This window comes from Chenopodium quinoa, unplaced genomic scaffold, assembly GCF_001683475.1.
Source record: "Chenopodium quinoa cultivar QQ74 unplaced genomic scaffold, ASM168347v1, whole genome shotgun sequence".
Taxonomy (NCBI): domain Eukaryota; kingdom Viridiplantae; phylum Streptophyta; class Magnoliopsida; order Caryophyllales; family Amaranthaceae; genus Chenopodium; species Chenopodium quinoa.
In genome coordinates this window covers 2,850,908-2,874,367 of record NW_018742577.1, presented here as the reverse complement: position 1 = coordinate 2,874,367, position 23,460 = coordinate 2,850,908, and the positions used below count along the sequence as shown (strand labels likewise).

General features: G+C 36.6%; 1 protein-coding gene across 1 annotated transcript; it reads right to left on the bottom strand.

Annotated features, from left to right (window-relative positions):
* Positions 1–4,001: 4,001 nt before the first annotated feature.
* LOC110720976 lies at positions 4,002–23,206 on the bottom strand. The gene is made up of 14 exons (XM_021900085.1): positions 23,046–23,206; positions 21,864–22,968; positions 21,062–21,758; positions 18,688–19,225; positions 16,559–16,710; positions 13,131–16,487; positions 12,770–12,982; positions 10,812–11,015; positions 10,482–10,685; positions 9,321–9,476; positions 7,155–7,502; positions 5,724–6,168; positions 5,251–5,353; positions 4,002–4,342 (listed from the first exon to the last, which is right to left on the bottom strand). Exons 1-14 carry the CDS (start codon positions 23,131–23,133, stop codon positions 4,138–4,140), a joined length of 7,815 nt encoding a protein of 2,604 aa, XP_021755777.1. The 5' UTR covers positions 23,134–23,206; the 3' UTR covers positions 4,002–4,137.
* Positions 23,207–23,460: the final 254 nt, after the last annotated feature.

The following is a 23,460-nucleotide window of genomic DNA, read 5'->3' as shown; positions in this document are numbered from 1 at the left end:
TTCCTTCCGCCACTTTCACTCTAATAATTTCTTCAACTCACTTGTAACTGTCGAGTTTCTATGATTAGCAAATGATAAATTTGAATGAATGATTGATTGGTAAGATAGAAGAAAGAATAAAGTATATAAAAAATTCTAGCTTCGTGTTGTTGTTCTCTTCTCGTGTTTCACAATTGTTCTTTTGTTTCTCTCTGATTCTGGGGATTTTGACTCTTATTAGGTGAGGTGTAATCAGAGTTATGGAGCATCAAAGTCCAAAAGTAGACCCAATAAAAATGACTCGTACTCGATTATTACTCGGTTCAGATTGTATGATCCAAATTTAGACTACAATCGGTTATTGCATTACTCGTATTAGACCTAAGCCGTAATTAGGCCCGAGCAGATTCAGAAACTGTTGTTACTACTCTGAGTATTGATTTGATTTTGTGTATGATGACTTGAATGTGATCCAATCAGAATATGACTCCGTCATATGACTCAGACTGCTACGATATTGAATTGAATGTTACTTTTGCATTCGACTCAATAACATATTAACACACTTAACCCGAACTATGCTACCTAAAATTCACAACTTGGGCAGCAGGTCTTTTGTGAGACCATGCGTGTCCGTGAGACCATGCGTGTCCGTGAGACGAGCTCTGAACTCTGGTCACCTAGGAATTGCCAATGCATCTGTTTTGAAACTTAAACCAATGTATTAAGCAAAAGCTATATCTATTGATAATTAATACTTAAGTAATTACCGCTGACATTATCACTGCCATGTGTCAACTTCTTATTAAAAAAATTTCCTCTAAGGGGGCGTTTGGTTCGCGCAGGGGAATCGGAATGGAATGAATCCAGGGAATGCAGGAGAAAGGAATGGGTTGACCCTGATTTAGCCTGGTTGTTTGGTTGCATCCAGGAAACGGAATGAACTGTTCATTGATTCCCTTTGTGACTGTTTGGTTCAAGCCAGGGAATGAAATTGTCATTTTTTAAATTCCTGTATTATATGATAAAAAAAACTATAAAGACATTATAAAAAAAAAACTATAAATAACATTTTTCATGCTCCATTGATTACAAATCCAAATTATCACCTCATGGTGAAAATAATACCAAAGTACTTGTTCATAGATAAAAGTTCATACCAAAAGTATTCTAATAATATTGACATTCAACCAAAGTCTTTGCCAATAATCCTTCCTAATACAAAACCATACATAAAACCATAACATAAAATTTATTTAGGCACTACCATCACCGCTTCCTCCAAGAAGACTCTTAACATAAGCACCTTTCAAAGCATCCGGACACTTTGAAAATATCATGAGCTTGTTAGGTTGTGCGGTTAGAATGTTAGCCACTTCAAAAACTTGGGTAGGAGTGACACCTTCAAGATTAAAAGAGAGTAGTTCCTCTAGCACTTGTTCACTCTTTTCAACTAATTTTTGCTCTCTTTCATCCGCACGTTGTTCACGATCATCAGTGCGTGCCATCACAGTAGCCATAGTGGAAAGATGAACATTCATGTCTTTCATAAATGCTTGTAAGCTAGCGAGCTCATTAGAACTTCCGGCACCACCACTTCCTCTCTTACTTTTTTTTGTAGTGTTTTCAGTCTTGATCTTTTTATAAGGAGGAGAGGTAACAGTTTGAGTGACATTACCACTACCTAGAACATCCTCATCATCACTTGAATCAAGTGTAACTTGTGGAGGGGCAACTTTTTCCAAGTTGTTGACTGCATCAGCAAAACCTTCAGCTGGTTTTCCAGTAGCATAGTCCTTGCCATAAATTTTCTCGAGTTGACAAGTTTTCTGTAGAAATCATAGTAATTATGAAACGAATAAAGTCCCAATTTCTCTTCCTTTTCAAAGAAGTACCAATTTGAGCCATTTTCTGTAGAAAAGAAAATCAACAACACTATATCATTGACAAGTTTCAACCTAAACCAATATATACATGTATATACATATGAAATCAATATTGTACAACACATACTACAATACATCTCAACAATTCAAGAAACACTGCCTTCTTTCATACTTCATACTTGTCTACTACTTGTCTACTATACAAAATATAAACTCAGGCAGTTTGGATAACAAGTAAGAGAAAGACATGGCAACACCTTTGTTTGGATAACAAGTAATTGGAAGGAAAGGGAGGGAAAAGCAAGAACTTGTTGCATTTACAGAATGAATACAATTATACAAGCCTTTTTCACAACACAACACTACCATTAATAGTCAAGTATTGAAAATTTACCTTGAAAAAATGAATGCCAAGCACAAGCATATCTTACTACAAACATAATAATGCCCATAAAAGTGAAACAAATAGACAATGTTACAAGCATAATTCAAACTCAGATATAGCTACTCAAAATAGAGATGACAAAATTAGCAAAAACCTTTCTACATAAGCATCTTTCCAGAGGAAACCATAATTTTAAATTTGAAAGGGCACATTATCTCCAAAAAGTAAACATGATGGACCAACAGAGGAGGAAGAACCGGGCTTCACAGTCGTGGTTAAGAGTTTTCAACTATAGCTAGTTGGACACTATAATTTGAAGACCACACATCATATCACAGTACAGCAAACAGCATAAAAGCTACAGGGGAAAGGCTAAATGCTACATGATGCCTATAAAATTATCTATCTACTACCAAAAAATTGGATACGATCGTATGAAAATATTTGATTTAGTTAATAAAAATCAAAATTAAATTAATGATGTCACTAACATTGCTCTGGAGTCCAGAGTAAAATCATAAAAAACTCGTAAGTTGTAACACTTACAGAAATACTAGAATACTTCCCACTCAAATTTCCATAGGGAACCAATTTATTGATCCTACTTCGGCTACATGTTCTTCCCCATAATTGGTTAATATATAAGAGTGTATCATAATGTAATTGCAGACTAGAAATAAGATGCCAACATTATGCTTTCATTATTGAAAACGAAATTCTCCACCCATGACCCATTTTTAGCAAGTATCAGAAGTTGCTACAAGTAGCAGAACATAGACAAACAGTTCAAGTAAAATTATCTGAAGTAGATAACATCTCAACACAATTTTAGCAAAAGTATCAGAAGTTGTTTACAAGTAACAGAGCATAGATTAGGGTATTATAATGAAATTTAAAATCAATCTAAAGATCAAATCTACCTTGAACAAACACGAAAATAGCGAATTCTGAAGTTAGGGTTTACCTTGAACAAGCTGACGGTGGTCGCTGACGGTAGTTGCTGACGGTGGTGGTCGCTGACGGTGGTCGCTGACGGTAGTCGCTGACGGTGCTCGCCGAGAGGAGATGAAGAAGTGGGTAAAGAAGAGGGGTGCTCAGAGAGAGGAGATGAAGAAGTGGGTAAAGAAGAGGGGTGCTCAGAGAGAAATGGGAATGCAAAAGTCAGGGGGGGTAGGGAATGAGATTAGAGGGATTTTAGGTAAAGTGAAAAATAAAAAAGGGTAAAGGGAATGATTGAAATGGAAAAACAAACGACAAGAAACGGAATCATTCCCATTCCGTTTCCTGAAACCCCCAAACCAAACGCCCCCTAAAATTATAAATGACATCATCCTTTTTCTTTTTTTCTCCATTTCAAGATAAAGCTAATGTTTGAAAAAGGTAGATTAATTTTCCTAAAAGCTTTTATGACTAAATTTACTACCTACAAAATTCACTTTCGTTTTCCATCTTTTCTCGGTATACTAGATTTTATCAGTGATGGTATGAGTTTGAATTTTCTACTCTTTATAAATTCTTCAAAAGATTTATAATTGAACTAAAAACAACTAAACTAATAATTATGAAGTTAATTAGAATATTTAACATCTTTTTTTTTTATTTAGCTCAATTTAGCTAATAAGAGAGATCATTATTTATTACAAGTATTTATATTGCGCACATATGAGGAAATGTTTTATTGCTAAAACCGTGCATCGCACGGAACTAACCTAGTAGTAAAATAAAACTAAAGGAAACCTGTTAATAATAGGTATTCTGAAATGGGCTTTCCAGCCAAATAACTTCTTTCATTTAATGTGGAAAGAATACAAGTATGATTCTGTAAAGCTACAACTAGCAAGCTACAAAAAATATGTACAATCAGAATATGGACTTCTAGTAAACTTGTTATTCTTTTTGGAGGTTAGCTCTCTCCCATTTAAATAATCCTGAAGATTCTAATTCTTGAGGAGATAACAACTCGTGTTCTGACGATTTCTTTTCCAAAACTCCTGAGATTATGACCAAGAGTTTCTGACATGCATGTCTTTCATCTAATTTCTCCAAATAGGTGTGTTCTGTTGCAAGATCAGCCCATGGTTGGTAAAATGACCTGTTAACAAGACACGAAGTACTTCATTAATTTAGCTCAAACAGATTCAAACAGTACCCATTATACACGAATACTTGTTGCACTCATACTTCTTTTAAATTAAGGGTAAATACAGGTTTATCTCTGTGATAAATATGTGAAGTTAATCACAGGGTATTGTAGTCATTTCCCATTTAAAAAGAGGGGTATTTTTGTTATTTTAAAGAAGAGATTATTCAAGCAGCTTTAATAGAAAATGGAAATCTGCCGGAAATGAAGAAGCTCACGAGCTCCATCAATGGTGAATACCAATAGGAGGGGGGAAATCAAACAAGCAAACGAAAACACCTTCCCTTTAGGGTAAACCATTCCCTTAATTTCTATATTTTTGCTTAGGGTTTTCGTTGGATTCGGCGGCTTCGCCGCCGAAAACGGTGGTGTTGAGGTTTGGTGTCCGCCATTGATGGAGCTTGAAGAAGAAGATGAAGGTGTTAGTTGGGTGGGGAACGAAGGAACGAGGAAGGGAAATCATGGAAATGGGTCACACTGTCACAGACTGTGGAATGACGAAGAAGATGATGTTGATTATTTTTTTTTTATTTTTTTTTTTCCCAAAATGTAAAATTATTTACAATTTTGCCACCGAGATAAACGTATCCGTTTATCACAGAGATCAACCTGGGCTCCCTCTTAAATTAAGGGTAAAGGGGAGGGAATGCCCCAATGTAATTGCACAGTATTACTATTATAAAATACAAATATTGGGTTGAGCTGCAGGAGATTAAGTTTATAAACAATGATGAATTTTTGGGAAGGACTTATATTCAAGATTGAGAATAACAGCACATGTAAAATGAAAACAAGATTTCCGAAACCAGGAAGATATATGAAGAAAAGAAAAGTCAGACAAAAGAAGCATAGTATCTTACCATCTCCAGGAAGGATTAGCTTCAGGAGGACAGTATATCTTTGACCAGATAGATGACAAAGAATTTTGAGGGTTGATACAGGTGGCTTCGCCTGACAAATCACCTATATAAAAAAGGTAAACCAGAACTCAACAAACAAATAAAAAGGTATGAAAAATTAATAAAGCCCCATGTCTGAGTGCTATGCATAGAATTGTTATATGCAAGGTAGTAGGCTAGTAGCTAATTTCAGAAATCAATTATCGAAAATTAGTCTCTCAATGAATGTCTGCAATATTTGCATTTATTAGTCCCCTTATGTCTCTCACCCGACAAATTGTTACTCCTTTTGGGTTTTTATCTTTTGAGGATGAGTGAACATGATTGGGTTAGATGTTTTGATTTCAAATTTTCAATAATCAGACAGAGCGGCAGTTTTTTATTTCTTATTGTGATCGTTCCATATGTTCAGTGATGTGACAGCTGGTACATACCTACAGCAGCATATGCACCATCACCAAGGAGCAAAATTGAGAGTGCTGCAACCACTGAAGGCAGCACCAGGCATTTCATGCCAAGAAGCTGTTGAAGGTGAAAAACTGCAGCAGCTACGATTTCTTTAGAATCAGACAGAAGTTTGTTTTCTCCACCTTTGCTTTCAAGGAGCGTTATTAATGATTGCAAAGTTTCACCATTTGCTATCCTCGGGAGAAAACTAGGGTTGAAGACACTATTGCTACATGAAACCCTCCATAGAATTACAGAAGCAACAAGCCAACGTAGAAGTGTTGAAATTAGAGACTCTTCTTGTATGTGTTCTGCATCCTGATTATACACTTTGTGGGGAAAAAATTGTGTTTGCTGCAAAGCCTTCCGAGAATCTGTATGTAGAGCTGTAGAAACTGCCCACGTAAGAAACTCGGAGAGCTCTTTCAAGTCCTTCAGGAAAAAGAGGTAACATGTTAATAAATGCAATAGCACTTCTACAGATGCATCTAAAAACAAGATGCTCAATTGCTCATCAATATCTTCAGCAGTATCAGCACAATTCCAATTCTACAAATGCATCTAAAAAGAAAAAAGTAACACATGTCATTCATACTAGTATTCAAAATATAAACACTTATTACACAAGGCACTCTCTCCTCCTTTCTCATTACTAAATTCAAGGGGAAGATTGTAAGACCATTATTAATTTGTCTTCCTTTAACAGTAACAATAACATGGTTATCCAACCTTAATACCAATTTTCTCTCATCTTCTACTCAATTTTAAAAACAGTATAGGACCCGTGCTGCCGTGCACTATACATGTCAAAAACACTAGTCTAACCAGTTATTGTAATAGAACTTCTACATGACTACATGTGTAGATGCATCTAACTTAAACAACATTTTACTAACATCTTAAAGTCAATTTCTAGCAAGAACAAGTATTGATGATATTAAGAGAAAAACACACGCACAATCATGCACAACAGAAAGAAGAAAGGGAAGGAAGCCTTTCCCAAAGCACATATCAAGGAGACCAGATGAACCAAATGCAATAAAAATGTTAAACAAAGTTGCAGCCCAATGAGCTACAAAATGCAAATATCCATTACTCATTCAGACCATATCAAGGAGACCAGATAAACCAAATTATGCCCCTGCATGCAATAAAAATGTTAAACAAAGTTGCAGCCCAATGAGCTACAAAATGCAGATATCCATTACTCATTCAGACCATAACAAAATGATTCTACTTCATAGACAGAGTCCTGGTGCAAATGTGGGAGTCATGCAATGGCACAACCAAGGTTGAAGGCTGGAGGGAAAGTGCATAAACAAATGCAGCCACCCACCCCAATGACCCCTACCCCCAAACCAACACACGCATAAAGAAAGGAAAAAGATGAAGATGCTACACAGGCATAGAGAGAATACCAGGTCAAAAATAGTTGTTGACGGCGCACTCATAAGTACAGCTTTCAGCCCATACTCTGCAAAATCACCAGATCTATTATCATGCACATCAACAGCCTGATATAGTTGATATAAACACCGCATGGTAGGCGTAAGAGGTGGTTGGTACATGTTCCCTTTTTGTGACATCTTCAAGACTGTCACAATTATTTCTAGAATTAAAGTAACCAATGACTTAGTCTCCAGAGCCAACTTTGAGCATCTAACTAACAAATTTAAAAGTTGACAAAAAAGATCAGAAAGCTGCTCAATTGCATGCTTTTGCAACCATTCCATTGTGCTTGTGGATGAGACGGTCTCATGCACTACCTACATAATGAATGAAAAAATGGAAATGATCAATACGCAGTTTCGATAGCAAGGGGCTAGCGGCCAATAAATAGCATCATAACAAGTAACAAATTAATAGTGATTGTAACTATCAAACTTGAGTTCTTGAAAGATAAAAACGTGTATTTTATTTGGAAAGCAAGCTTAGTACTGCCTTAACCTCAAGAACAATTGCAAAAAAAGGTAACAAACAAGAGCAAATCATCAAAAGGGCAGCAACACAGCATGCTGAAAATGGCACCCGAGGTAGGGACTAGGAAGGCAGAGCATATGATAGCAAAAATAGAGACTTGGTCTCTTCAACAAACAAATGCTGAGAAAAAGGATTAAGTAAGCACTAGAAATATAGTGGCTTCCTTTCTTATTTCACGTTTCTCTTTCATGTTTTACTTCTCTTTATTCTTCAGTGTGATAGTGTGTGTGTGTGTGTTTTTTTTTTTTTTTACTTGACAAGGAAAAAAAAATCTCATAACCCAATAAGTACTAAAAACCACCATTCCAGTGAAACTGATTCAATCCAGTCAAAAGAAAACTGCAAGAAGAAACCGAGCCCTAAAAATCCAAAGTAAAAGCCCTAAGACTTAAAACCCTGCACATGGATGTGAGCTCCCCTAAGTCTCTTCAACAAACAAATGCTGAGAAAAAGGATTAAGTAAGCACTAGAAATATAGTGGCTTCCTTTCTTATTTCACATTTCTCTTTCATGTTTTACTTCTCTTTATTCTTGAGTGTGATTGTGTGTGTTTTTTTTTTTTGCTTGACAAGAAAAATAGATCTCATAACCCAATAAGTACTAAAAACCACCATTCCAATGGAACGGATTCAATCCAGTCAAAAAAATAACTGCAAGAAGAAACCGAGCCCCAAAAATCCAAAGTAAAACCCCTAAGACTTAAAACCCAGCACATGGATGTGAGCCCCCCTCCCCCTCTCTTTTCTATTAACAATCTGATCTGCTCCCACAAATCAGTCTATTATTGATAAAAATGACCCAGCACAGTAACATCTATGGTTTTCTGATCAGGCATATTTTACGGGCTAATTATGTTTCTGTTTTATGAAATGATATACTGCGTATATACTCCCTATACCTTGACCTATTTTGATTCTGTAATCAGTTTCCTCAAGATCATAAAAATTCCTGAACCATGTAAATCTGTGTGGTATTATTTGTTGTTCTTTTGTTTAATTTTTCATGCATCCATCATAACATACACCCATTGCCATGTGAACATAAAGTACATGATTACACCACCACCTGTCCAACCACTTGATCCAATAATCCAAAATCTGTTGAGTTCACATGATGAATCAGTGCAAACACAACCTACAATTGGTTGCTATATTGGTGACTCGGTGTATAGTCGATATTCCCTCTACTAACAGACCCAGATAAAGTTCTGTCCTATTTTTAGGCTTCAGCAAAGACGTAGATAAAGTTTATAATTTTAGGATTTAGCAAAGGAATGCAGTGAAGTACGACAGAACTTTATTTGGGTAGCCATTTATGTGTAGCCTTACCCCCTTCAATGACCGAAAAAGGTCATTTCCAATTAACCCTTGTTTCGATACAAAATAACCATCAAGCAACTTTGCAATATATAAGAAGTACAAACAGTAAACTTGAAAGCTATATTAATACATCGGCCCAATCAAAATCACATCATATTCAACGAATACAAATTATAACATTACCATTCATCAAACATGCCGCCATATATACAAACTCAAAAATGTGAATAGATAATCTTAAATAAAAGGTTCAATAGATAAGAAGAAATATGATTAGGAACAAACCTCAAGTAGAACTAGCAACTGCTTAGAGAAAAACATATCTTCACCATCAGTATGAATCATAGATAAGGCAAGAGCTGAAGATAGCCAGGAAATCAGACAACATTTTTCAACTAAATAACAGGCTGTCTTGTGCAATTTAACACACTTCTTCACCACCTGCAAAATAAATAACAATAAAGCAGAAGTCCATTAGATAGCAGCAAGACATTCATAATATTCTGATCAGGATGTTGAACAACACAGGGCTGAAAGATTGAAAGAACACATATGAAGTTTGATATAATAAAAAATGGTGACCACAAGAAGAAAACAGCTTTTAACCGACTAGAATAGCTACCGTACTAATCAATGTGCTTTCAATGCTCATATATTAAGAAAAAAATTGAATTAACCAATTACGACTTGTCTGAATGCATCAGGAATCACAAATGTAAGGGTATAAATTTAAAGCTACTCACTGCAAAAATTAGATCAACAAAGGATCTAATGCTCAAAGTGAGTTACCAAAATGCAAATGAAAACCTTTTGAGTGAGTGGAAGATGGGTTTGAAAAAAAATACTTTAAACAATTAAATTAAACTTGTGACCATCTTCTTAGATAAATCCCCACATTTGATTATTCCAAAGAAAAAGACTTTTTTTAAATCTTAGCTATTAAGGACTAATTCAATAATACCCAGGATTTATAGCTTCAAACAATTGTCCCACAAAATGCAAATCTCCTGTCAATTGGGGATTTTTTGAGAGCAAAACCCTCAAAATTGGGATAATATTTAGTTAAATTCAAAGTTGAAATTCTATAAGAAGATGGTCAACAGTTCAGATTAATTTGAATACAAAAGGGACATAATGGTAATGGAAACTAGAAACATAGTGGAGAACCTGCATAGTCATTAGCATTTGGGAGCACTCCTATATGATGTACAATATAGCTTGATATATATTTTTCAAATAAAAATGAGTATTATCATAAAGTGAAAATAAACTGCAGAAAGAACAACCAGAATACCCTAAGAGTCAGCTACTGAGTAAAATTTATCCCTCATAAATTCCACTGTTTTTTGAGCAAAGCAGTTCCAAACTTTGTCCCAAAATAAAAAGAAATGATTAACAAATATATATATAAACATACAAGAACTCATTCACATGACCACAACTTACCCTAAGAATCAACTCCTTCGATTCAAGATCTGAAAGAGGTGAAGCATAAACACTCAGTAAAATTTCAGGCACCGAGTTCCTAATACATATTACAGCATCATCTTCTAAATTTATCCCTGCATAGAGTAGACGAAGCATCCACAGCCTGTCTGTTCTGAAGTTCACAGAGCTGCTCCAGATAAATTCATGAAACAAAGGTATGGACTGCAAAAGAAAAAAGATTAATGAGCAAGGAGATTTTGAATTTATCATAAAAAGACATACTTAAATATATGTTGACATAAATCATAAAGGAAAACTAAGAGTCAAGTAATTTCTGCAAGTAATTACCTTCAAATTTACACGAGGAGATTGCAACAAGAACTTGCTTATGACCAGATAATGCTCATGCGAAGGATCCAATAAAACAACAGAGGCTTCGGCAACAAAAACAGCAAGAATGGTGGGAATTTTTTGCCATGGTTCTTTTATTCCATTCTGTAAATACGTCAGCAAAAGCTTAAGGCGTGTCACCTCCCTTTTTTTCTGACATCTCTGCCATCAGCAACAAAGTACAGTTAGAATATTTAATACACAACTTATGATCAAATAAATGACATAAAAATCAGGTAAACAACAAAAAATAACCCAGCCAGTTAATAGTCAACGTTAAATAAGATCTTATAGTCAGAGTGTACACTCTACTTTGACCTTTTGTGCTCATTATCTCAAAATAAGGCTCGTGCTTTGCATTCTGGGTATATTTGAACTAATCAGATTTATATTAACAGTAACATGATTTTTAAATGAACTATAAGAAGAGAGCCAAAATGATGTACAAGATGGATAACATAAAATCTTCAAGGGCACATCATGAACAAGCTAATCAGCCATTAACCAAGGAGAAGCTAAAAAGACAAGGTTGCCTGGGACTAACATTTGGAAAGGAGTCTGATTATAAAATACTGCTGTATCCATCCAATAATATTGAAGGTTGGGATTGGTAAGGAATATATGGCACACTTCCAAAGGATTTTCAACTACTATTTTTCACCTTTTCAGGCTCCCCCCCCCCCCCCCCCCCCCCCCCCCACCAAAAAAAAAATCCCTGAGCGTTTAATTTAGAGCAGAAGCTATGCCCAACAAGGCCAACATTTCATTGAAGACCAAATTAACCTGTCCAAACATGCAAAGAAATTGGAGAGAACAATTTAACAAAAAGTTTACTAGCAACAAAACTGAAGAAAATGCATGGTTTCCAAAACATATCTTTCAACACATTTTTAATCACTCGAGATAACTATATGCAAGAAACAATATACCCAAAACTTTTTTCAATGATTAGGAGTCCTGCTCCAGCATGTGAAGCAAGACAACTTCCCAAATATACTAACACTTTGACACAGTAAAGCAGCATGAAACACACTACTCCCATCAGCCAAAATCCCAGGATAATAACTCCAACCTTCTTCCTACCTCACTGGATTAAAAGTAGAATGTATATACAGACCAAAAGTATGTGATCACTGATGCCCCAAAATTAAACCTAGAAAGGGAAAGCCAACAGAGAAGAGTAGATTTAATATTCCAAGACTAAACTAGCAAATTTTGGCTTGTCCTTCCATTATAGGAGTATATGATCACACCAAGAAGGCAAGAATTGGAAACCAGCTCAAGATGGATGTAGTCAGCTTTAAGATCTCATTTGAACACTAAATGCAACTACGTACTTATCAATGACCACTAAAACTCAAGCTAAAAGAGGACATGTTCCTCTCTGATGCATCACCAAGTCAAAGAACAAGAGAAGACACAACTGTTAGATCTTTGATACCAGTTCACCAAGTTCAGGTTCTCCATTTTGCTTCCATTATGGGAGTAATTGGATTTGTCTAGCTTAGAAACCTAAGAGAAGCAACTCAAGGCAATTACTAACACCAAGAAACAACATAATCCCCCGAATGAGATGGCCATAAATATCAGAAGCGGGGAGGATTAGATAGCTTTACCTCCACACAATTAGCAAAAGTTAGTTCAGGAGTACCCCCAAAATTCAAACAAGAAAGCAAAAGCAAACAAATTGAACACTCACAGACTATGAAACAGTATGATAGACCATTTTTCTTTAATGCAAGCTTCATTTCAAAGGATACCTTAATACAAGATACGAATTTATAAGGAAGCTTGTAGTATATCCTCTTTTTCTCCCAAACGAAGCATAAAATCTTCCATTTTATTCAAGTTATCAAATTAAGATATTTGAAAAAAAGACCCAGCAAAACAAGTAAAAAAAAAAAAAGTTAAATTACCATCAATGCGTCCTTGAATCTCCAAACAACCTCGTAAGCTAACTTCCGTATCCCATCTTCAGGTGATCCCATGCTAACCAATGCAATAGCAAGCAAGCCTAAGGCAGCAAGCTCTATGGGATCCAAGAAGCCCATTGTCAAGCTATGAATGGAGAAAGATAAAATAAAGACTGGATCATAACGCTCTATTCTTCCTATATCTGTAGACTGCTCCTGTACCACAAAATGGAGGGGGGGGGGGAATCAGTAAAATAAAAGGATGGTGATAACAGGTAAAAGAGAAGAATATAGAACCATCATATATTCATATATGATGCCAAGATTGAGCCATGTAAATAATTTAAATATATGTGATAGATACCTCCTTAGTATCTTTGACTCCACCCTGATGAACATTATCTATGAATAGCGACTTTTCAGATGTGGCCCTTTCATAAGGAAAATATAGGACAGTCTGAATCACCAACTTAGGGTTAATAGGAAGATTATCCCTGAACTGACTTCGTCTACAGTCTTCTTCCACATCTGCCGTACCATCCTTCAAAAGCACATTATTCATTGTGTGTCCTTTTCCAACCTTCAGAGCACTTCCCCACAGGTAATCTTGATCAGAAAATATTTTGTCACCTATCCCCTCGTCAATATAAATTTCTGACAGAAGGCTATGAATCTCCAAATCAATTTCACTAACCGTGGCGCCATAAGTAGTCAATAGTAGCAAAGATAATTCTCTTAAATTTATACCTAAGTCATCCTCAGAAACTGAACCGCATCGAGTAGCTCTTAAATGAAAGAGTAGTCTAAGTAACTTGATGACCTCCAACTGGGACTTGTATTTTTCTGATTTTTCCGAATTGCTTCTTTCTAAAGGAACAACTAGTGTCCTCAAAAGGCTAGACATGGGCTTTATAACCATCCCAGATGAGGCAGAAGTAGATGAGTCAACAACAGTAGCAACAGTGGAGGCCAACTGAGAATGCCCAAGAACCAGCTGAAGAATAAAAATTATAGGCAACTTCCCATCAGATAAAGATGATAAAATGTGCCGGAGATATTCAAATGTCACAGGGTCCCCAAACCTATGAAGAAGAGAAATCTTTACCATCTTTTCAATAAAGGAAAGAGAATTCATCTGAATCAAGATACTATGTATATTCATGATCAATTTATAAATGCATCTCAGCGTAAACATTTCAAGAGATCTCAACAACAAACAGATGGGAGTCTTTAGGCTGGGATTATCAAAGGCAGATGGATTTTTTTTCACAACAAGTTGCCAAATACAGATCAGCATATCTAAGAACCTTAATCCTAATGAGTCTTCACTATTAGAGCCGACACAAGATTCCCACTCTACATCAAGAGTTTCATTTGTTAAGCACTTCTTACCTCCCTCTGGGAATAAAAGCACCAAACAAAGAGAAATTTTAGCGACAACTCTATTGATTAAGTTTGTCAACTGTCCAACAGAGTATGAATCAATATCTCTGACATCAAAGTCCATAAAATCATCCAAAGCTTCAGAAATAGGGCAAAGTGAGCCCACTATTTTCAATCTCTTATTTTTATCATCCCCACTTGAGGAGAAGTACCACTGCAACATTTGAACTGCTTTATGAAGGAGACTGCTGTTGAAAAGATCATGAAGATTCTCAACAGAATACGGCAAAACATTATCAAATTCCACCTCAAATACAGATTTAGACACAAAGTCTTTCCAGTTAGAAAAACCATCCAAGAGAATCCTTGAATAAGAATCCAGCATGAACTTAATATTCTTATAAGGGTGCTCTCTGAGTTTTGTCCAAGAAACACTTATGTACAAGGCTACAGCAGGCAAAAGCATCAAACACTCCTCATCTGAAAGAGACTGACTACAGATCTCTTTTGATGCATTGACAATTGAAACAGTATCTTCATTCATAATATCTGAGAGCAGCTGACCAAAAACTGATAAATGTAATGCACTCATCTCAATTACTAGAAACAACATTTTTGCCTTGGTATTGTCAGTTCTGTGAAGGCAGTGGGAAACAATTCTTACAGGAGTGCTGGCTGTCAATCTAGTTATTTCAATGCTGAATGGAAGACAATCCTGCCTATGAATATGGCTGCAAGCAGCATTGAGAGCCTTAAGCAAACATATGTCTGCAAAGTCAGTTTTGAGACAAGTTGCTAAGGCATAAGCCTTAAAATATATGCTTTTGAATAATGCAGCATCAAGACTTCTCAATTCGGTTGCTTTTGAATATTGTGGCACCACCCCAGAATTTGGAGATTGCATACATTGAAACAGAATGCTTAAAGCTCCACAAGCAATAGAAAATGCCAAACATGAGCAAGAGACATTTAAGGTTCCAGGAATTATGGAGTCGGTAAGTTCCACACATGAAAGCATCCAATTTGCCAATTCAAGCAACTCGATGGGTGAGCTAAATCGCATCAAAGCAACAAGAGCACATAAGATTGGAAAGAGGGCCATATCACCAGATCTATACCACAGTTTGAACTTCTGCTTAAAAACTAAAAATATCCACTGCACCAAATTCCTAAACTCCTTGACAATATTTTCCTTGCACTCAATATACATGGATGAAGAAAGTTCTTTGCTACACAGAGCTAATAAGTATTCAGAAGTAGTAGTCAACAACTCCAGAATATGAAGTTCTGTCTTACAAATACCTTCTCCACTAAGATGTAGAGCTCCCTCTGAGATATCCTTCAAAAATTCTTTGGTGAGTTTACAACCACGATCAAATGGAGACGATATTGCTGCAGTTACTAAAGGGTGACGAAAGATGGTTGTAGATACTTCTTGAAGACATAGAGACAGAGGAAACACTGCATTTCTTGCTAAAGAACCAGAATTAAATTTCAAAGTAGGCAAAAGGGCTAAAATGTGTTTCACAAGCACATAGCATAGTTCAGCCTGCAATTCCTGCTTTTCAGATGGTTTCTTTCTATATGAAATCTGTATCTGATGATACCAAAAAAGGACCAGCCTCAGTGAAGAAACAATCTGCTCAATTTCTAAGTTAGAAACCTTAGCTAAAAGCAACTCTTGGATTTCTGGATGATGTTCGAAACCACAGAACAAAAATGCAGGGAATAATACATAGAAAGGTGCCTCTTTCAGTAAAGAACCAAAAACAGCAGAAACATATTCTATCTCTGCAAAGTCATTCTGCAGAGCCTTTATTGAAGTTTGTTCGTGATTTTCTTGAGTCAATTGACTAGATGCTAGGACACTCAGTTTAAGACCTGAATAGAGCATATCCGGCCAAAGCTTAGACACGCGTTTCATAAGGTTCTGATCAAGACAAAAGCAGTCCATGACTGAACGGTTAAACCCAGGAAGTTTACCAGAAACAGCCAAAACTGAAGGTAAATTATCCACTATATCATCAGGGTTTGTGCATGCTATTGTGGAGCATAATGCTTTAGATATTCCAAAGACGTCAATGCTGCCTGCACTCAAAAGCCTTTTCACCTCAGCAAGTGTGTCCATCAATGAGCAGTTTTCCTTCCGAGAAACTCTATCAGTAGAGACTTCATTGCAAGTTTCATGATATAAAATGTTCCGTGAAAACAGAAACAATGAAATCATCGGTCTCCACTCACAGCAGGAATTTTCAATTACTGCTACTGCGGAGATATACTTCTCGATTCTATTCGATAACTGCTGATGAACAACTGCAGCTAATACTCTGGCATCAATCTATCACATTAAAAGCCTCATGTTATAATTCAAACAGAAACTTGCAATGAAAAGCTAGTGTTAACAATTACCTGAGTTTCCATTAGAAATTTTAATGTGTTACAGACATACAAGGATATCACAGATTTCTCAGGCAAAGTGAATGTCTCTGATCCAGAGCTGAGCAGCCTCAAACACTTTTCCAGAACACAGGCTACAAGTGGGCTAAAATCAACACTCGCTTCTGCCATGGGAAGAAAAGATTCAACCTTTCAGAAAACCAGTCATGTGCTCGCATCAACGATACATTCTACTAGTCAGGAACCCTCATAAATTATCCTCTAAGTGTGCAAATCACCATTGCAGTTAACATGTCATGAAGAAAGGCAAATAAACAACTGTAGCTTAATACAACAATATGTCAATACATCCTCAATTCCACAGCTGGCAATGCAGAAAGAAGTAGCAATTATATGACACCTTTATCACAAACCGCAATAGTACATTGGTCCTATTCTAAACCTTTTCTAGTTATAAAGTTTTATTTGCCCTATGAGGTGCTTCAGCATAGCAATAATTGTAGCAATGAGAAAGCAACGAGTTACATTCACAGACAGATAATAACTTGAAAAACATATCAACACTTGCTAGCACCAAAACTTACTATATAAAACAAGGAATAGGGTCAATCAATCATGCAAATAACCCGGAAATCTCATTAATGACGAAGACATGAGAAACTCTTATATAGAAACTGTGTAGTTTGGCTATGTGCAACCAGAATACAAATTGCTACAGACCAAAATATTAGACTAACAAACAACATTACCCTTCTTAATATTGGACAACAAAGTTAAGAGAACTCAAAAAAAAATATCGGAATCACAAATTGGACAAAGACACTGTAGCTGATCCCAAGTAAATGGAGCAAATCTAAAGCTATAATAGCGTTAGTCGAATAGGATTATAATAATTTCCATAGGTACTAAATTGTGTTTAGATAGTACCATCGTGGTACCAATATAGTTCTTCATTAGTACCAATAAGAATTTTTGCTTTGTTGGAATCAATATTTCTCAATTAAATGAGCTACTCCATCTCAATTAATGCATTAAGGTGAAATGCACCCCTTCCTTGCCCCCATTCTCCCTGACCTTCCCTCCATCTTGAATTCTTGTTTGTGTTTATTATAGATCCCTGTCAATTGTGAGACTAGTTTCTACACTGTAGTCACTACTCAGTAATCACTACTCCCCAGATCCCCCTCCCCCACCACCTCCAACTCTTACTGCTGTAACAAAAATGCTTGTTGAACTTTGCTTTTAAGAGACTTTTTTATTGTACATGTTGGGTGCACAGTAAGGTTTAGATGAGTTTTTGTGAGAGAAGGCATAGCTTTATAAAAGACCTTTAGGAGAACAGGGGACCAAAGTGAGAATTAAGAGTGGGTTTTATTAGACAGGGGTGATTGTGACTTTGCCATTGTGCACAAACTTTTGCATTTTTCATTTTATTACATCCATTCCAGAGTGCGTTTACAACTGGTGTTTAGGAAACAGCCTTTTCAGTAGACTCAACTGAAAGATGTAAGGCTACACATTCCTAAGTTATTATTATTCTTGCTGGACATACATATCAATGACATAACTACTCATAAGCATCCATTTTTTAAACATCTTCCCCTTCCGCTTCTTCTAGGTGTAAAATGTCTTTGAAAAGCAATATAATATATGCATAAAGTAAACAAATCTAACCACCTCTAAATAAAACGAATAATATGAATGACTACTCAATAATTAATTACTTTATTATGTAACATCTTGCCAAAGAAACAAGTCCATTGAGCTTGTTTTTCTCATTGACTATGTATGTCACCATTTCTCAAGGCAAGAAACAATTCAAAGTAACCTCCCCCCTCTCCCCTCTTCTCCCACCTGAAGCAATCATGCAACACAGTAGGAAGTCCAGGCTCCAAATTTCGATTCTACAAGAAGCATAAAATAGTGTCTGACGCTTAAATATATTAAGACCAACAAAAGATAATAAAAAAAGGAATTGCGGAACCAATGCTTTGTATGATTGTGCCACATGTAGTCAGACTTTTTAGAATGTAAGCAGTACCTTTTGCATCATATCATAATTTAAAGCAAGATTACTAAAACCAAAATAAAAAAGCATAAAAAAGACGGAGATCATTTTCCAGTTTATTACTCCATATTACCTTTTGTACTTTCCACGTCCGACTGTTGGCCCTTCATAATACCTTTTGTAGTCTCCACTTCGGAAAGCTGAAACTTCATAATATCCCAGTACTTGACTAAGTTATTACCGACGGTGGATACAGCATCACAAAGAAAAGAAACAACAGGCAAAGACAGAGAATGGAGCAGTTTTTCCTCTTGGCATTTGCCACTGTCATATTGTCCGACATCACCAGATAAAAACAAAAACCATGACCCAATTTCACATGGGTTGTGGTCAAAAGCACCAGTACTCATCATTGCTGCTTTAGCCAAAACATATGCATGCTCTCTTACATATCCAAAAGGTGAATTTAATGACAAGTTAAGAAAAGGTTGCAGATGCTTGTAGATAGGAGGCAGTGTTCTGGCTGAAAAACCTGACTCTTGTGAACAGCCAAGGTGTTCTATCAACATGGACAACAATGATTGCAAAAGAATTCCTGGCAACTTTAGCGGATTATTTGGCAAAATTTTAAGAAAATCATATGATGCTTCCAAAATAGCTCGAAAGGTCTCCTGTATAAAACGAAAATGAAAAGTAAGTTGATCATTCAAAGGATATTTAGGATACAAAGAAAGCCAACAATCAGTTAATCATACTTCCTGACAATTTCTCTCTAAATTGCTAAATACAGAATTCCTTACTCTATAGTGTATTCCTACTAAGTAAACCAAGCAAGTGAAAGACGGAAAGTCATTTCATTTATTTACATGTATTTTCCTTTTTTTCCCCTATTCTACTCATCATCTTCGGAGACCACAAAACCAAGCAATCTAGTCCTTGATTTTCTCGTCATGACATTTGTGGAACTCCCAAACCCAGAAAATTTATTTATTGAAAAGATAACATCACAACTTACAAGGTCTTAGTAGATGTGCAATGAATTAATACAATAAATATAAATAAGCAAATCAATACATACATATATACATAAAGTACAGCAAAATAAAGCATACTATACTACTATAGTGATTTGTTTTCATCAAGATGTGTAAAGGATGGACGAGTCACATACATCAGAGTATGCTGGTAAGATGTTGAAAACAAGTCATACATACCATGATATACAAATTTTTAGAAAGTCCTCCAAAACAAGAAACACTTGCTGAAGAAATGTTGAAGGGGAGTAAGATACATAAAGAAAGATGCAGAGATCCACATGAATTCCTTTTGGGCCATATATAATTTCATACCAAGCTCCTGATCCAATCCCCCCCTCCCCTGCAAGCCCAAGAAGTCAGTAAATATTTATTTATTTTTGTTGATGTAAGTAGCAACTAGCAAGAGGCATCTACCATGTCACAAATGCAGGTGTAGAACCGTTCATGTCTTCAAGCTGTCAAGTGTCAAGTATAATTTTATCTACAAAGTGCAGGAGCTAACTAAACTTGATGATCATATTCTCTCAATTGGTGAAATTGTGACTGTCCAGTTATATTAATTAGGTGAATGTAGGTACACAATTCAGTGTTTGGATCTCCAATATGGATCTTGACTACCAGAATTCCAGAAACCTTATTGCCAAGTTACTCAGGTTGAAGCAAAAAAATATAAGCACATACTACAAAAGACTTCAGTCAATTTACAACTCTTAGTAAGTTAGAAGATCAGGTTGGTTTCTGGCTACAGAAAGGTGAAGGAGATTGAATGGAATGCTTCTGTATCAGATGAAATTCTGCGTTCTAACCCAGATACCCACCACAGAATGGCCAGACAAATCAAGTATACATGAACCAATTAGCAATAATTTATGGTTACGAGAGCTAAACCATAGAAAAAGGCCCTGGAAGATAGTTAATGATCAAGGGTTGAAAAAAAAAAAGTATAATAATAAAGTGAACAGTCTAGGGTATGACACACTGCAATAGAAAATGAATCAAATTATATTAGGTACAAGACATAATCACATTGCAATTTGCAATATGCTTTTATCTTTGCCTCTCCAAACCTATTCATATGTTATAGATGTAGTTACGGGAAAGGTTAACCTACATGCATATTAAAGTTAGATATCTTAAATAAATCCTAGCCAGGGAAGAAAACAAACAAAACAAAAAGCAGGCAACACAAACTTTTGTCAGGTAATTTGAGTGTGGATTTTAGATTACATTGTAATTGTAATTTCATGTGGCGGGCCTATTGACGATCAAAAACAATGTCAGAGGGGAATTCATTGACAATGCCCTAGCTTACCCCAATGTAAGCAAGTTTCTACTCCTCTGAAGTTATGTGCACAACACTATCTGACATGACACTGTAGAGAAGCATAATTGCCATTGTTTTGCAAAAATAATAAAACCTAACAATAACTACACGAAGTATCTTTGAATTATAAACGGCAAAAAACTTACGTGATATATTTTGAGAGCCTCAAGTACTTTGCAATAGAAGTACACTTCAGCATTTTTTACAATATCCAAAGAGAAAGAGCTTTCATAAGAACCCCAAATTTCCATGATTGACTCATGATCATTTCCATCAAATGGAGGCATCATAGCTTTTTCCGGTGGTTTTACACCATCTACTGGTACAATGCTTTCAGCACTTGAACTTAACCCGGTCACAAGAATATCAATGTCTTCATTAACCTTTGATTTCTTTTTAGCAGAAGCTTTATGACTGCCAATGCTTTCTGAATCAGCTGCTCTCTTCAAGGAAGGTCCTGACATCTGATAAATACTACTAACCGAACTCAGTAATGTAAACAATACTTGAGGATCAGGGAGCAGGATACGAACTTCATCTTGAATTTTTTGCTTGAGTGAAGACAATCCTTTCAAACTTAAAGCATCAATGAAGGAGCTTAACAATTTTAGAACCTCCAAAAGGAGCCTTAAGGTACCATGTTTGATCAGTTTATCAGAATGAAGTAAGCCTTTGTTGACTACCAGACGACTGAACGGGCGAAGACAGACACATTTCATAACACTTTGTACATCTGACGTCTCAAAGGCTAGCATATTTTTGGCTTGGGCATCAAGAAAATCCCATGAAATCCCACCCCTCACCGAGGAAACCACATTTGCTGCCAATGTGACAGCAGAGAGCCTGAAAGAATTTCTAGTTACAGCCAAAAGAGAGAGAGAGAGAGAGAGAGAGAGAGTAATGTACTATCAAATGACCAAACACTAGATTCCAATGAAAAAATCTCACCATGTGGATGATGTATGATCATCAAGGTTGTATGGGAACTGATCCAAATACAATGAAGCTAGTGATGGTCTCCCATTGACAATTGCCAAAAGCAGGCTCCTGTGGTACTCAACTTCCGTAGCTTTAAGCTTCTTCATTAGGTCAACAAGCCGCTTTGGATTTCCCTTTGCAGGTGGTTGTCTTTTTAAGTCAGTCATCAATCCATTGTCAGGATCAATGCAGACCATGAGAAGAACCTCATACGCAAGCTTTGCAGCAAGCGCACCATCTTTCCATGCAGAAATCTCTACTAACTGCTCCAATGTAACACTCCCAAAAAGAACACTTCGAAGACCCGGGGGAACCAAGGACTCATGGGTAAGAACCCGATCACGCAATGTCGACAACACATAGACCACAGTCACTTCATCATCATTCCCAATCCCTCGAAGGATCCCAGAAAAAACCTCCCTCAGCTGCAAAACCCACCTCAACAATCCCGGTTTACCCACCTCCAAAAACGACATTGCAAACTCAATAAAAGAATCCCTAGTTGAGTCCTTCCTCTTCCTATCTATTTTCTTCTTCCTATATCCGGACAACTTAGGCAATATCGGTAACTTAAAATCGAATATCTTGGCCACCTCAGCAGCCAACAACGAACCACGCCTAACAATCGACGCCATTAACAACAATGCCGCATTTTGGCGCTTCCCATCCTTACTATTAAGCTCCTTATAAACATCATCCAACTTTTCTTCAATAATTAATTTCGCAAATTTATCTAATTCCCTACTAATTGCAATCCTACCAAGAACATCAGACCTAAATTTCCCCTCAGGATGACCCAAAATCACAGAAATAACCGACATTACATAATACATACCAGGCTTACCTCGCCGTCGATTCCAAAGTTCTAGAAGCTCCGAGAACTTCGACGAAGCCCGAACATACTCGTGCAACAGCTCCCCACCTGAGCTTCCCCTCAAAAGCTTCATAAACTCCTTTGAGCCATCAGAGCAAAGCTTGGGCTCAATTGAAGTAATATTCCGAAGTAATTCACGAATTTTCGCCGCGTGCGACGGCTTTGATTCAAAATTTAGGGTTTTAGCTTCATCTTCCATTGCTGAACTTAGAAATGCAGGATTGTTAGAGAATGAATGAGTGAGAAAGAGAGGAGAAAAGAGGGTAAGAGAGTATTACCGTGTTCATCGTATTCAAATTCGTTGTCTTCTGTAAATGTTGTTAGGGTTTCCATTGGTTGTTCTTCGTCGGAAAGTGTGTCCTCCATTGAAGAATACAGGTGAAGCTCAGAGGAGGCGAAGTGAGGGTTTTTCAGAGGTTTTGGGGTTTTGCAGTTTAGGGAAAGCAGGGAAACAGAGCAAGCAGAGAATATTCAACAGACACTACCTTTGAAACATGACCCGACCCGGTCCGAAATTGATGGGCACGAACTTTAGACCCGGCCCGATAATTTTGGGGAAAAGTGGGGTTTTGGTCAGCCCAGAATTACGTTTTGGTTAAAATTTAGGCCAATCACAGCTTGACCCGAAACCATGGCCATTTTTTGGGTCTCGTCCGATATTACCTCAACCTTTGTCATTATTACTGCCTCCGT

Excerpts from the sequence above, each read along its gene's own strand:
- LOC110720976 (XM_021900085.1), bottom strand. The coding sequence starts at position 23,133 with ATGGAGGACACACTTTCCGACGAAGAACAACCAATGGAAACCCTAACA. Across the intron at positions 16,711-18,687 it reads GGACGTGGAAAGTACAAAAG|AAGCGAGTGTTGATTTTAGC; the intron begins GTAATATGGAGT and ends TTCCCATGGCAG. Across the intron at positions 12,983-13,130 it reads GAGTCAAAGATACTAAGGAG|GAGCAGTCTACAGATATAGG; the intron begins GTATCTATCACA and ends TTTGTGGTACAG.